This window comes from Petaurus breviceps, unplaced genomic scaffold, assembly GCF_028583685.1.
Source record: "Petaurus breviceps papuanus isolate PSGF00001 unplaced genomic scaffold, PetGlider_PUasm1.0 173, whole genome shotgun sequence".
Taxonomy (NCBI): domain Eukaryota; kingdom Metazoa; phylum Chordata; class Mammalia; order Diprotodontia; family Petauridae; genus Petaurus; species Petaurus breviceps.
In genome coordinates, this window is record NW_027185759.1 from 1,686,359 (window position 1) to 1,702,599 (window position 16,241).

The following is a 16,241-nucleotide window of genomic DNA, read 5'->3' on the forward strand; positions in this document are numbered from 1 at the left end:
CTCTCTCTCTCTCTCTCTCTCTCTCTCTCTCTCTCTCTCTCTCTCTCGCGCGCGCGCGCACATGCCTTTTCATGGTCCCTGGGAACAGATGGGGGGGGCAGGGTTTCAATGAGCCACACCCAGAGGAGATGAGAGAAGGGAAGAGGCCGAAGGGGTGGGGACTTCCATCCACATTCAGAGTTAGCCAGTTTCTCTTTTCTCATGTTAGCAATGGGATCATCTTTGGGAGGCCCATGGGAACCCAGATTGTGTCTGCCCACACTTGGAATTGACAACATGCAAGAACCTTGGACGTTTTTAAAGGAAAATTGCCAAGTCTCTCGTATGAAATGCCCCTCTCAACTCTACTTTGGGAATTATTACCAGCAGCAGAGAGGGAGGGGTGAACCTTGGGCTCCCTGACTCCCAAGGCAGCATTTTATCGACCCAGTCAAGCCGAATCTTGCCCACGTAGAGAGCACTGGCTGTCTCGCAGACACGCGATTCTGTTGTACGGTGCCTGGCGCAGCTCAGAGGAGCCTGCTGGGGAGTACTGTGGAGTGTTTTCCCAGGCTGTGAAGTCTGCTGTCCTAGACATAAGGATCTTCAGTCCTGAAACCCTGCACTTTTGGGGTTTGAAAAGTGCACGGACAGGCTTCCCCTGACACAGCACTGGGGCCCCAGCTCATTCTCCTCCCAGCTCTAACTTGTAGGGTTTCTTTTGATTCATCTGCTCCTCCCATTATAATTTGATTTCAGTGTTGTGAAGGTTCTTGATTTATCTGCTTTGGGACTGTGATAATGACTATTTGTGGCTCCTTACAGTTGCTAATTATAACTGTGGAGAAAGGCAGCTTTGGACTTGGGGAGTCCTTGGCAAGCCACTGATCCCTTCTGATGACAAGTCACTTAACTGAGTGACTTACTTAACTCTCTCAACTTGCATTTCCTTTTCTTTAAAATGGGGCTAATTGATCTCCTGGGCTTTTGACTGCCGAGGCAACCTGTTCTCAGCTTAGGGCTTTGAATTCTGCTGGTGATGCTTATTTAGTCTGGCACCAGGAGGAAATGAGGAGGAGGAGACCTGTAGCCCCAAATGTATAGTCTAATACTTTAGATTATTAGGAATATTTATTTGGCTTTTTTAGAACTTGACTTTTTTCCTTTGGATTGGCCCCGTTGATTTCGTTAGTATGAAAGGACGTTGCTTCTACCAATGATGTCAGGTGTCTGCTCTGCTACTTGCATATTAAAGAGTTGTCATTAAGCAGAGGGCCCATGGCCACCAGAGGAGGCTGAAGCCCCAGGCCTTTCTCAGCCAGTGAGACTGGCTCTCTGATCCCTTTGCCTGCCTTTCTTAGATTTTGGACAATTCAAATTAAATATAACTTCAGCACATATTCAGACCTTGTTCTTGGATCTTTTTACTGCTTTCTGGATAGCAATATATTTAATTGCCTTTAAAAAAAATCCTTCAAGAAGGTAGAATTGAGTAAGTTCTGAGTTGGCTGAATATATTCTGTGTGGGTGCAGACAAGTCCATAACCTTTCTAGGCCCCCACATCCTGTGTGTCTGTCACCCATCAGCCACTGGGAGCTCATCCCTTTTGCTGGAGGCCTACCTCCTTCTCTTGGCCTTGCTTGTGTACCAGTGATTCACAGAAGCTGACCATCACCCATTGCTGATTCTTGATAGCAGACAGACTTTTCCATACTCTGCCTGGACAGTTTCTCATTTTTAACATGCTCTAGCCTACACATGCCCACCATACACTTTACTGTTGGTGCTTTGGGTGATTCTTCATTTCTTTTTCCTTTTTTTGTGAATTTCCATGACTTGTGACCATATGTCGTCATCCAAAGAATATTGGGTTTTAGGTATCAGGCCTTTGTTTCAGGAAGAGGCTTTGGGTGGCCAGAAGAACTAACTTGTCAAAGGTAGGTCCGTCCCTTATGACTGCTTCCTTCAAGCCCCAGCTAAAATCCTGCCTCCTACAAAGAAGCCTTTGCTGGTCCCTCTTCCTGTTAGTGCCTTCCTCCACTGATTGATCCATTTTATCGGTCTGTAGCTTATCAGTACTTTTCCCCCCTTTTTCCACTTATGGCCTCCCCGGCTAGACTGGGAGCTCTTTGAGGGCAGGGTCAGTCTTTTGCCATTCTTTGTATCCACAGGGCTTAGCACAATGCCTGGAACGCCATAAGTGTTTTATAAATGATTGCGGACTTGACTTCTCCTTCTCTGGTATGCATTATTGATTTCATGGCACATATGTCTACATACGTGTACATGTGTATATGCACACGTCAGGGAACAAAGGGGAGGGGCTCCAGCACTGCCTTTGTGGGAGAGCCAACCTTATTCTCTTTCTCGACTGTACTCATAAACTTTCCTTTGGTTGGTAAATGGGAACCATGGGAACTGCTGCCTCTTATAAAGACTGTAAAGCTCCTTCCTAAAAATGCCTGTTTTGCATGTCTGCAGTCAGTAGGAAAGGGGAGGGAGGCCTGCTGTGGTGGAGAGGGCTGAGCTGAGCGGATGCTTCTGCTTCCTGTTTTAGGATCTCTCCTTTAGGTAGGATTGTCAGAGCTAAGATTTGGGGGACTAGCCAGTGGATTTTGGCTATAGACCAGTAAGTGGAGGCATGTCTTGTTTTGTCATTGAGGTAGCCTGGGGGAAGGGGGGGGGCAGCGGGTAGAGTGCTTGACCTGAGGTCAGCTCCTGTCTCAGACACTGAGCTGGGCAAGTCATGTAACTTCTCTCAGCCTCAGTTTCTCCATCTGGAAATGGGGAAACTGAATTTTCCTAATGTCACCAGATCAAAGGAGATAACATTTGTAAGGTGTATTGCTACCCTTGAAGTGCTGAATAAATGCTGTTATCATTGCATTTTATAATAGTGCAGGTGTTAGATGCTTATTCTGGGCCGTGTACTGTGCAGATTGTTGGCAGTACAAACACAGGCAGACCCGGTGCTTAAGGTTCACTCATTCTAATGGGGAAGTATTCTCTTCAGTGAGCTTTTGAGATTCTTTTTCTATCAGGCAAATTCAGCTTTTCAAGGCATTCCTCCCTCTCCTCATTGCCTTTTTGAGCCTCCTTTGCCATTTGGTCAGTCTGTTTTTTAAGGTATTATTTTCCTCAGTCAGGCTGTTGGCTCTCATTTCATAATTTTTTTGCATCATTCTCATTTCTCTTACCAATTTTTCCTCCGCTTCTCTTTTCTGCTTCTTTAGGTCCTCTATTGCTTGTAACCAGTTCATGTTTTCCGTTGAAACTTTTGGTGTAGGAGTTCTGACTTCACTGTCTTCCTCCTGTTCCCTGCTTTGCTCCTTTTTGTCCCCAAAATAGGAGTCTAATGTTGGAATTTTCTGTTTGGTTTGTTTCCTTTGCCTGGTCATGTCGCCCCTCAGTCACTTGACCCCTGGGCTTTTTGCCACAGTAGGACTCTGCCACCAGACAGGGGAGCTTTTGTCCCAAATGCTGGGATTTTCTCAGCTGCTGGAGGTATTAGATGGGTGCCCTCTCTGAAGCCTCCACACACTCTGGCAAGCTGGACACACAGCCCAGGACCTCCACCCTAGACTGCAATACAGATCCAAGCAGGTTAAAGCAAGAGCGATTACCCCTCAGACTGGTGCTTGGTCCCCCTACACTCTGCAGGCCAGGAGCTGAAGCTGCCACATGGCACTGGCTGGCTGTGCCAGCGTCTCAGGGCAAAAGCCACGCACTCCCACTTACTGGGTCCCAAAGTCCAGACTGCACTGACGTCGTCTCACTTTGTCCTTTGCATCTATGTGTTGATAAATCTGGAAATGGCCACAGCTGCTGCTGATCTGGAGTCCCTCTAGCCAGGGGCTGGTCAGGTCTGCCCTGGGGCTAAAGCCTTGGGTGGGGCTGGGCTGGTCTCTCAGAGCATTGTACTGGCCAGCCTGACCGGGTGTCCTCAGAGGGAGGTTAGCTTCTCTGTGTCATTTTGTGGGTTCTGCAGCTCCAAAGTTTGTTCAGAGTCACCTTTTTACATGGATGGGGGAAGGTGGAAGCCGGAGCTGCAGGGAGGTCCTGCTTCTACTCCGCCATCTTGGCTCTGCCCCGATCTGCTTTTCTAAAGTAAAGCAACTCAACAGGAGTTAACAATTTTGCTTTAATCAAACACATGTATCATTCACTTAGTACAGGGGAAAAGTCAGCACCCTGAATTCAGAAAATACAAACTGAAGTTACAAGCAGACAAAAAAATACACAGAAAAGAACACAGTTCAGCAGACCAACAGACAGGGCTTCCGGCTGTCTGACCATGACATCCATACAGTGTTAGGCACCAGAGAGGGAAGTACCAACATCGGGGTTCTCGAAGCCGGGGGCCTTAGCAGCTGCCCAGAGTCTCCTCTGGCCTTCTCCAGGGTCAGAGGACATCACAGCCCTCCTGACCCACTGCCCAATCACAAAGTAACAAGAGGGGGGCCTTGTTGGGACCCTAGGGAGGCTCATTCGGGGCAGGGAAGACCTTCAGATTCCCTTGCCCTTACAGGGGGAAGGGCATGTGGAGGAGGGGGTGGGGACACCTTCTCTTTGTAACAACAGCATCAGTAACAAGGAAGAAGTTTTTCTTTCCTAACAGCACTCATTGGGAAATGTACAAGTATAGATAGGGCAGAGACAAGCCTTTCCCCAGACAGTTAACTGGCCTGCTCCTGAGGCAGTGCTAACCTTCCTCTTCCTTTTTCTTTTCTGGCCGAGCCGTGCAGCTCAGCAGCAGACCTTGTGTGAAGGCCTGCGGCTGAAATCTGGCCCAGCTGTGTCAGGTTTTGTAGAGACAGAGGTCTAGGAGCTGGGAGAATCACAGCAGATGCAGTTTCCTGCCCCTTGGTACATGATGATTCCAGAGGCCTAGAATCCCAGGATCTTCTGACTGAAGGGGCCTGTGTAGCCAGGAAGTACGCTGCCTGTGGCTGGCTGTGTTGAGAGTTTCTCTGCCTTATATATCCAGAGAAATCCTCTATATAAGATATATACCTAGCTTCCTTAAAGGCTTCTGAGAATAAAGTGGGAACAAAAGAGACCTCCAGTCATTAATCCATTCTTTTGTATTCTGGTGGTTTGTTAGCTGGTGAGAAAGGTTTTTTCAAACGTTTCTTGGGCTTATTTTAATGAGGACTGCATTAGGTTGGGGGTTACTGGTAAAAGACCAGGTATGTGGAAATAATGTGTCCCCTATAAAATGGCTCTGTGCCCGCTGGCGGACCAAGTGCTGGTGTTTTCCCCTTGGAGTAGAGAAATTGATTCCCGTTAGCTGAGTAAATTTGTGGTATGTGGTAGTATTTCTTCCCATCTTCCCTTTGCTCCTTCTTTGATCCCTGATGTTTCTTTGTCATTTTATTTTATTTTATTTTAAATTTTATGTTTATTTTTAGTTGACATCATTCATTTCCACAAGATTTTGAGTTACAAATTTTCTCCCTGTCTTCCCTCTATCCACCACCTCAAAACAGTGATCCCACTGTATACCCCTTCCCCCAATCTGCTCTCTCCTATCTCCTCTCCCATCCCCCCTCTGGCTTTCCAGTAGGGCAAGATGGATCTCTATATCCCAGTGCCTGTATATCTTATTTCACAGTTGCATGTAAAAAAAAAATAATATATTTTTTTAAACATTTGATTTTAAAACTTTGAATTGCAGATTCTTTCCCATTCTCCCTCGTCACCCACCCTTACTGGGAAGATAAGCAATTCAATATAGGTTGTACATGTGTAGCTACGCAAAACATTTCCATAGTGGATACATTGTGAAAGACTGGCTATATTTCCCTCCATCCTATCCCGCCCCAAACTTGTTCTATTCTCTACTTTGATCCTGTCCCTTTTCAAAAGTGTGTGCTTCTAACTTCCTTCCCCCCCAACCTGACATCCCCTTTCATCCCCTTCCCCTCTACTCTTCTGTTGGGTGAGATATCCTGAATGTCATTCCCTCCCTAAGCCAAATTCAGTGAAAGTAAGATTGACCCATTCCCTTTTGCCTTCCTGTTCTTCCCCTCCATTATAAGTTTTCCCTTGCTTCTCGAGGTAATTTACCCCATTCTGTCTCTCCCCATCTCCTCTCATTATATTCCTCTCTAACCTCTCAATTTTACCTTTTAAGTATCATCCCTTTCTATTAAATTGGTCCTGTGCCTTCTATCTATGTATATTGTACACATATATACACACACTCACATATGTATTCATACACCCATATGCCCTCCTGTATACATACACACACACACACACACACACATATATATATATATATGTATATATATACACGCATTTATATTCCCTTCAACTCTTCTCATTCTGAAAAAAGTTTCATAAGTTACAATTATCGTTTTTCCATGTAGGAATGTAAATAGTTCAACTTTGATAAGTTCCTTATGATTTCTTTTCCCTGTTTACCTTCTCTTGATTCTTGTATCTGAATGTTAAATTTTCTATTCAACTCTGATTTTTTCATCATGAATGCTTGAAATTCCTCTATTTCATTGAATGACCAAAATATTTTCTCCTGCAACATGGTACTCAGTTTTGCTGGGTAGGTGATTCTTGGTTTTGATCCTAGCTCCTTTGACCTCCAGAATATCATATTCCAAGCCCTTTGATCCTTCAGTGTAGAAGCTGCCAGATCCTGTGCTATCCTGATTGTGTTTCTACAATATTCAAATTGTTTCTTCTTGGCTGCTTGTAATATTTTCTCCTTGATCTGGTAATTCTGGAACCTGATTATAATACTTCTAGGAGTTTTATTTTTGGGTTCTTTTTCAAGAGGTAATTGGTGGATTCTTTCAACCTCTACTTTGCTCTCTGGTTCTGAAACACCAGGACAATTTTCCTTGAGAATTGATGTTTTCTAGGTCCTTTTTTTGATCATGGCTTTCAGGTAGTCCAATAATTTTTAAATTATCTCTCCTGGATCTATTTTCCAGGTCAGTGGTTTTTCCCATGAGATATTTCACACTGCCTTCTATTTTTTCATGTGTTTGGATCTGTTTTATAGTATCCTGATTTCTCATAAAGTCACTAGCTTCCATTTGCTCCAGTATAATTCTGAAGGAATTATTTTCTTCAGTGAACTTTTGAGATTCTCTTTCCATTTGGCAAATTCAGCTTTTTAAGGCATTCTTCTCCTCATTGCCTTTTTGAGCCTCTTTTGCTATTTGAGTCAGTCTATTTTTTAAGGTGTTATTTTCTTTAGTCAGGTTGTTGATTCTCTTTTCATGATTTTATTGCATCATTCTCATTTTTCTTCCCAGTTTTTCCTCCACTTCTCTTATTTGGTTTTCAGAATCCTTCTTAAGTTCCTCTGTGGTCTATAAGCAGCTTCTTCTTTACTTGGAAGCTTTTGGTGCAGGAGTTCTGACTTCATTGCATTCCTCCTGTTCCATGCTTTGATCCTTTTTGTGCCCAAAATAGGAATCTAAAGTCGGATCGCTGTGCTTGCTTTGTTTCCTTTGCTTGCTCATGTTGCTACTCAAGTACTTGACTTTTGAGCTTTTTGCCACAGTAGAACTCTGCTTCCAGAGAGGAGAGCTTTGTCCCAAATCACTGGCGTTTTCTCAGCTGCCAGAGCTGTTAGTTGGGTGCCCTCCCTGAAGCCTCCATTGGCTCTGGCACCTGGTCATACACCCCAGGACCTCCACCCTAGACAGTGATCCAGATCCAAGCAGGTTAAAGCAATAGTGATTATCCATTGGAATGTCACTTGGTTCCCCTGTAATCTGCAGGCCAAGGGCTCCGAAGCAGCCACTACGCCTCCACGCCTCAGCTGCTTCTCCCTCCAGGGTCAGAGGCTGGACTGCATTCCCAGACCCCCAGTTCTCAGAGTACACACTGACCTCTCACTTTGTCTTTGGCATTTTTGGGTTAATAATTCTGGAAATTGCCACAGCTACTGGTGATCCACTCTCCCGAAGTCCCTCCAGCTACAGCTGGTTGTGGCCGCCCAGGGACTAAAACCTTGGGCTCACAGGTCTGGGCTCTGCTCCTAGCACGCTGCAATGGACCTTTTCTGCCAGGCTGCCTTCAGCAGGAGATTTGTTTCTCTCTGTCACTGTGTTTTCTGTAGCCCTAAGGTTTGTTTATAGTCATTTTTTATAGGTATTTGAGGTGGTTATGGGGGGAGCACATGGAGTTTTCCTGCTTCTACGCTGCCATCTTGGCATCCACCTCCTCTTTATTATTTTAAATGAAGAGAATGAAGGATGTAACCAAGGATGTGACTGTGAAAGGACTAGAATTCACACCAGACTTCCTGTCTCTGCAGCCAGCTTTCAGTGCCCTCAGACTCACATTATTTTTGGTGCTGGTATATTTGGGCCCCTGATTTACTGAATACATTAGTGGGGCATCACCTTATAAAAAGGATTTTTTAAAAGGCACTTACTCAGTGCATGTGAAATATGATTCAGCTAATGGAAATGTTTCATACTGTGTAGCTTTTCACAGGACATCTGTGTTAGTGATTTTGACGCTGTTCTACTTGCCTGCGGGCTCCTTGCACTCTGATGCTCTTTCCAGATTGGCTTCTCCAGGGGCCCCATGGCCTTCAGCAGGACAGCAGATCCTCAGTTTTCACCATTGGATCCCTGGTGAGCTTGTTCGTGAGCTGCTCATGTGGCTGCCACTGCCACTGCCAGTGTCACTCAGTGCCTACTGCTTTGTGACCCTCCCCACCCCCACTAAAGTGAATGGGGAAAAGAGCTCATCCTCTAGCAGACTTTCTCACTCCAATGATTTTCCTTACCCGTAGTGAGGAAGGTTCAGCCTAAACGCTGCCTATCCGTGTTCTTGGCAGTCAGTATGGCGCCTGGCATGTAGTCAGTGCTTAATAAATGCTTGTCATCTGAATGATCGCTTTTTAGGCTGTCATCCAGTGAACTCATCTCTCTCTTAGCTTGAGGCCACCTGTAAAATGTCCCTGATAAGAATGCTAAGTACGAAACCCAGGGCCAGCATAGATCCCTGGGCCCCTCCACTGGAGACCTTCTCCAAGTGGCCATGGGGCCCTCAAAGGCTAAGCTCCAATTCTTCAGACCTTTTGGGTGCCCTTAGCTGGCTCACAGCCCTCCATCTCTTCCCCAGGAGTTGAAGTTGTTAGCAGAGACTCTGTGAAAGTCATGGGGAGCTCCGCCAGCTGGCGATTCCTCCGTCCTGAGCTCTTCCTGGTGAGGAGGCTTTTCTGGACAGTCACCGGCCACTTCCTTAGTTGGCCTTTCTCAGAGTTTACTGGCCATCTGCCAAGCACACTTGCACCTAGAATCTGAGCTCGCGTTTCTTCTTTTCATTTGCTCCTTTCCAATCCCAGAGAGCCTTCCCTGTCTCTGCCCTGCTTTTTGATGTATCACTGCCAATGAGTGTTCAGTGTATCCATTTATCAGTGCTTTCAGAAGCTGGGGATTTCGTTACCCGGAGCCAAATTCCTATTACGCAGAGTAGAATTTCCCCATTTTCTTCCTCCTTCTTTGGAACGCATCCAAATGGAAAATGCCTCTTGAGTGCTTGTGTCCAGCACTCTCTAGCACTCTCTTTCTCCCTCCACTGATCAGCATCCTTTGTGCTTTTTCTGCTGTGCTTCCTGTATTTCCTCACAGGAGTGTCCTTCAGTCCATCTGATGGCCCCAGCCACCTCCTTTCCTTGGCCTGTTTCTTTGGAATAAGCCAGACCCCGGAGATCCAGGTTGCAGGCCTGGGAGGGACATCAAATCTACCTCCTCGTGTATTGGTCTGCTGCTGCTTGGGTTGCTGCTGCATTTTCATGAACAGGCTGAAGTCTCCAGCTCTGCCTTTGGCGTATCTCATGGCCTCTGCCTGAGGCCCTTTCTGTGTCTGCCGAAACCCACACGTGCAAGGGGATTGGGGACCAGAAGAAGCAACTTGGAAAATTACGGTTGCGTCTCATGTGTGTGAGGAAGGGTGTTTTTGTGCTGTATCAGAACAAGACAAGGCAGTCAGACTTTTTTCTTATGAGCTTTCCCAAGTAGAGATTTTCATTTTCTAGTAGAAAGTTTGTCTTTAATGCCCTCAGTTCCACTGTCCAGTATTGGTCTTTACATTAGGTGCTCAGTTACTTTACCCATCTGCCCATTTTGTTTGGAAGTTCATTGTCCTATGTCTGTGTAAGGTAGGATTTCCCCCCTCGGCTTCTACCTCTGCTGCTTCCCTTTTCTCATTTTCTTTTTCTCCTTCCCTCAACTATGAGATGGTTGGGAGAGCAGATGACTCAGCTTCTTAAGGTCCCAGGAGGTCCCCAGAGGAGTATTGCTGATGCTCTGTTCCAAGAAGCGATAAGGGCCCTTTTCTCTTTTTGCCAGCAATGCTTTTGTTATCCAGTAATTTACTTGTTATTTAAGAGGTTGAATTCCTCAGACTTCTGTTTTTATGCCTATAAATTGACCTGCATGGAGGGACAGAACTTTCCCTGGGAGCTTATGAGGTTCTAGGGCTGGTCCAACCAGAAAAGGAACAGAAACAGAATGTGATAAGAATGTCCTGGGCCAGGGTCAGCATCTGATTGCAGTGCCCCCCTGTGCCAGCAGAGACCCCCTTTCTGGAAGAGATTGGGTTACACAGAATCTCAATCTCATTTGTCAAATCATCCTATTCACTTCCCTGCATGGCCCAAACTGGGGCCTTCCTGTATCCCAGGGACCTTTGCAGCCAAGAGCTTGCTCTTTGGTCTCCTAGTCCCCTGACTGGGCTGGGGAGTGAAAGCATCTGAATTGTGTTTTTATGGTAACCTTTGCAGGGCTGCTTTGGAAGAGGTGGAAGGAGACGTGGCAGAATTGGAACTCAAGCTTGATAAGGTAAGTCCACTCAGACTTACCCTCACCATCCACAGATGTTGAAGATCTGTAAGCAAAGATTAGCCATCCTCATCTTCAGTGTTATCATAGACTCCTGGGAGATGCTGGGGGGGCTATTGACACTGATCCCACAAGATGGCAGCCAGAATTCTCTGTTGTCAAATAATCAGATAGTTGAACAGTTATGTTAGTAATGTAAGGTTCCGTCTGGGCTTCACCCAGTTTCACACAGTTATGTAGTTAGGAAAAAGTTTGTTTCCTATCTGTGACTTTTTGTTTTTAGTAACTTTGCGAGAAATGGTCATGGCTATGAATAAATCGTTAGACATTCAGCTTCTGTGTCCAGGGAAAGCGTTTGCTGATTCCTGGTCTTTGTATTGCTGGTGGTTTCTCTGATCTTGCCTTTGAATTTCTTCTTAATTATTGTCTAGAGACTCAGAATATTCCTGAGGTTAATAACATACCAATGATAGTGTTCGTACCAAAAAATGCTTATTAAGTACCAGCTGGAATGAGAGTGCTGTGCTGAGCTTTGTGTCCAAATAAAAAGATTAGCTAAGATACAGCTTCTGTCCTCCTGGGGCTTATAGTACAAGAGCAGCCACAGGGAGCCAGGGACCTACCCCTCCTCTGGCACCTGGCTGCCAGAGGGGACCTCAAGGAACCATTTCTCTCCTGTGCGCTGAGCCCCATTTCCCAGTTCCTACCTGGCTCTTGTCTAGATGCCGACCCATCTGTCCCTACCCCTTCCTGAGCTGAAGTGGCCCCACTCTAGCCCTTGGGTCTAACACTTCCTTTCCAGCAGCAATTTTTGGGGACCATCTACCCTTCTATTGCTTCCTAAGCTCTGTTGGGCCCTCCTGCTTTGCTCTCTGGCTCCTGACTCCATCTGGCTTTTTCAGTTGAACTTTCCTTGGTACATTCTCCTCCAAGTACTATATGAAGATTAGTTATTGTGATTTTTGATGTTATTATTCCTTCCATGTTCTCTGGCTTTTAAAAAGCTAAGTTGATTAATGAGTTTCCAGTGTATCAACATTGGTCTCTTTAGAAAACTCTTTTTCCTCCTCATCAGAATTATTTCTCTTTGTATCTTCAGAATTTATTCTTAAGAACTTTATATTCTTCCCTCCTGGGCTCACTTCCCTGGTAGGATTTTAGTCCATAAGTCCAGACTTATTCTTTGAAATCTGCTCTTCCCAAATCTCGAGTGCACGTCAGATTATGTCCAGTTTTGCCTTTTGCCCCCATCACAGATTGTATGATGGAATGACCCTTTCCCCCTGTGTTCCTGTCAGTTATTCCTCAGTTACCAAGTCTTCCTTGGTGATGAGATTCCTGTCCACGACATCAGTTTCCTTCCTCGGTTCCTGTGTCTTTGGACGTTGTTATTAGCTGTGCTGCTTGGACCAAGTAAGAGAGAGCTCTCCCACAAAGTCTAAGCAGTTGAAGTCCCTTTTCCTAGATCATGCGTCTCTGCCAAGCTTCTGATGTTCCTGGCCTCTTTCTTGCCTGCATTTCCCTCCACACACTCGACTCCCACCATGCTTCTCCTCTGACTTCCTGGATTTCCTTGGGGCTCTGATTTCTCAATCCCCAGTGATGCTCCCTGCCCCACCTTGGGCCAGTCCCTGTCCTCTTGAATGTGATGTGCTTTTCTAGAGTCCTGTTTCTTTCCAGGTGCCCCTTCTGCCCTGACTCAGTGACACCTGTGAAATTCAGTCGGCCTCCTTTCATCATGGGGTCAGATTCACGTGGCTTGCTGCCCATCCTCGATGCGTTAGCATGGAGCCGTCTGAGGCTCTTGACTCAGGTGCTTTGCTCCTTTCTCAGAGTTGGCCACATGGACTTCTGGAGGACTTTGCTACCAGTCACACGATGTTGTGACTCTCTGTGCAGGGTTTCCATCTCCTTGTGTGGATTATATATGGGCAGCTTGCTCCCTCTCTTTTACTTTTTAGTGTTTCCTTTTGATTGGAAGTGTTGGATAGCAGGCAAATGTAACCTTTTTCTTTTTTCAAAAACTGCCTATTTTCTTTAAAAAACAACCCCAGGGGTGGCCAGGTAGCACAGCGAGTAAGAGCACCGGCTCCAGTGTTGAGAAGACCTGGAGAGCGAATCCCGGGCTCAGACACTTAGCACCACACCCAGAAATAACTGGCCGTGTAACCTTGAGCAAGTTACTTAACCCCAATTGCTTAGGGGCGGCCAGGTGGCTCAGCGAGTAGGAGCACCGGCTCCAGTGTTGGGACGACCTGGAGATCGAATCCCGGGCTCAGACACTCAGCACCACACCCAGAAATAACTGGCCGTGTAACCTTGAGCAAGTTACTTAGCCCCGATTGCTTAAAAAAAATAAAATAAAATAAAAAATAAAAAATAAAAAACAACCCCAAACCTCACAAAATAATAAAAACAGACATTCCAGTCACATCAGTTGTTCAGTCATTCCCCAGGTGATGGTGGTTCCCACTTTGCTGAAACAAAAGCACTCATATAGATATGTGGGACACGTGCTTCTTCTCCCTCTTGGTTTGTTGGCCTCTTTGTATTAAATACTTTAAATGGTATCAGGGCAAGGGGACAGGAGCAGTAGTAATGATGACTGACATTCTCCAGCACCTACTTGCTGCCACCCTGTGCTAGGCACTTGGCAAAGAAGATCTCGTTGGATCTTCACACTAACTCTTTGAGGAAGGTGTGGTTATTATGCTTCTCTTACAGTGGAGGAAGCAGAAGCAAAAGCAAATAACAATTAAGTGACTTATCCTGGATTACAAAGCTAAGTGTGAGGCTGGATTTGTACTCAGGTCTTCCTGATTCCAGGCCTAACACTTTATGCATTGCCCTACCCAGCTGCCTCTGTCAATGAGTCTAGCGCTAAATCACTTTGCAGAATGACTGAACCAATTCTACTAACAATGCATCCAAGTACCTTTCTTCCCACACCTCCTCCAGCAATTGCCATTCTCCTTTTTTTGTCCATCTTTGCAAATTTGATGGATTTCAGGTGCAACATCAATTATTTTAATTGGTTATATACCATTGTTAGTGGTTAAACAATGGTTAAATACCATTGTTAGTGATTTGGAGAGTTTTCTCATATGACCATTGATCATTTGGATTTCTTCCCTTGATATCCTTTGTTTATCTATATGGCAATGGTTCTTGTTTGTTTTCATTTGTAGCAATTCCCTACATATAATTGGCTATTAGACCTTTGTTTGCTTCAAAGATTTTTCCTCCCAGTTAACTGTTTTCCTTCCATTTTAATTTTCATTGACTTTGTGCTAAAGCTTTTGAATTTATTTAATCAAAATTGTCCATTTTATTTCTTGTCATCCTCTCTAACCTGTCGAGGATGTGATCTTTTCTGTCTAGGCCTAATATCCATTTGAAGCTTACTCTGGTGTATGGTGGGAGATACTGATTTAACCCTCATTTCCAGTTTTCCCAGCAGTGGGTCTTAGCCCAGTAATTGGGGCAGCAGTTCACTTCTCTGATTCACCTTTCTGTTTTGAAACTCTTGCCGCTAATCACTTGCCATTGGTGGAAACAGCCGGCTCTGCCTCAGTCTTTTGTTCCGTGTCTGCTTAGCAGTGCTTTGCACATGACTTCTAGGCAGCATCTTTTGGGCCGGTCTGGATTATGAGGAGGGAAGAAGCAGGCAGCGTTTGAGAGAAGCCTTGGAGGTTTTCTGCCTGGCCAGTTTGGGATTGGCTCCTGCTCTGTGCGCATCGGATTTGTCCTTGGTCTTGTCCTTAATAGATCCTATCTGGGGGTGCGTTTGAAAGGGGCTGCAGCTGCTCCTGGGGACTGGCTAGTCATTTTATTTATTTGATGATGAAGCCAAGTGAGCTTCCTTCTGTGATGCACATAAGATGTTGGAACTCCCCTATGTGAAGGAGTTGTAAAACTGAGACGTTTTCCCTTTTTCAGCTTGTGAAACTTTGTATTGTGATGATTGATACTGGAAAAGCCTTTTGTGTCGCAAATAAGCAGTTTGTGAATGGAATTCGAGACTTGGCCCAGTATTCTAGTAAAGATGCTGTAGTGGAGGTGAGTATTGTTAGGAAAACAAGGGTTTGAAAAGGTGGTGGAAGATTTCAGAAGTCTAGTAACCAAGGGTGCATTCTGGTCCTTGGGCCCTTGTGTGCAGTGGTGCTGGTCCTTTGGGGTTTCGAGCCAAAGACTCAGGTGGTACAGCCCCAGTCCCCTGGGACCTTGTGTCTGTTTCTCTTCACCCCCTCCATTTTACATGTGAGGAAGCCGAGGCCCAAGTATTTTCAGAGATGGGACTTGGAATCCATGACTCCAACCCCCCAGCAAGTTCTTGGGTAATTTTGTGACCTTCTCACATGGGGACAAAAGGGGTGATCTCCTTCTAGATGACCACATATTCTGGTCAGATGTGCCTGGCCCAAAGTGGGGTTGGCTTTTCCTGACTCTACTGTGAGCTTCGTTTCAGTTCAGCCTCATAAAAGTGCAGAGTCTTGGCAGGTGGGGGACTTTCCCCTGCAGTACGGTGGAGGTCAGACTCCATGATGGGCCAGTGCAGGCCTCATCCGAGGCAGTGAAAGTGCTGAGAACAGAGCGAGAGGCCTGCTGGGCACCTTGTTCCAGGCACCTTGCTCCAGGCTCCTCCACTTTCACCACGCTGATGGCCGCCTTTGTGAGACCTCCCCTTCAGTGAGCAGTAACAGTTGGGCCACAAGTGTCTGTGTCTCTCCTTTAGCTATTAATGATAAAAATGAAATAATATCTGTTAAAAAACAAAACAAAACAAAACTAAGTACTTAGCCCAGTGCTGGGCTAATAGTAGGTGCTTTATAAATGTTTCTCCCCTTCCCTTTGCTTAATGAATGGATTTTATCCTGATTTTTCTCTTTTGCAGACAAGCTTGACCAAATTTTCTGAAAGTCTTCAGGAAATGATCAATTTTCACACAGTAAGTACTGCCAGTAACCAAGGCATGAATAACTCAGCAAAATTCTCCTCAAAATCCCTTAGTGATGTACAAGTCTCGCAGTTGAGGAAGGAGGAGGCCATTGAGAAGACGAAGGTGGAATTTTCTGTGGCTGCTCATAGGCTTCTTTTCCTCCTCTGCCTTTGATTTGGGATCTAATGTAGTGAGTTGGTTGGGGGAGGAGGCAGACCGATAAAAATACTGCCCTTTCATTTGCTGGCTTGGGAGGACTTTGCTTTAAAAAAGGAGCATTTCATCATTTTTGTCTATAAAACCTTGTTATATTGCTTTACTGTGCTTTAGAGTGGTGGGGCATTTATTCCCCCAGAAGTAATGCCCTCCCTTGTCTGAATGTTAAAGAAAATTTCATTTAACATTTTACTTGTAAAATTTGACTCTCAAAGTTTTTTTTTTTTGCTTTTTGGAGGGCAGTTGGGGTTAAGTAACTTGCCCAAGGTTACAT

General features: G+C 45.4%; 1 protein-coding gene across 1 annotated transcript in view; it reads left to right on the top strand.

The window, feature by feature from the left end:
* Nucleotides 1–16,241, top strand: part of ACAP2 (ArfGAP with coiled-coil, ankyrin repeat and PH domains 2) — a 141,796-nt gene that overhangs the window by 41,185 nt on the left and 84,370 nt on the right. Inside the window, exons 2-4 of the mRNA XM_069083274.1 lie at nt 10,755–10,812; nt 14,752–14,871; nt 15,707–15,760. Of these exons, the coding sequence (XP_068939375.1) occupies nt 10,755–10,812; nt 14,752–14,871; nt 15,707–15,760 (232 nt within the window). The remainder of the gene's footprint in view (nt 1–10,754; nt 10,813–14,751; nt 14,872–15,706; nt 15,761–16,241) is intronic.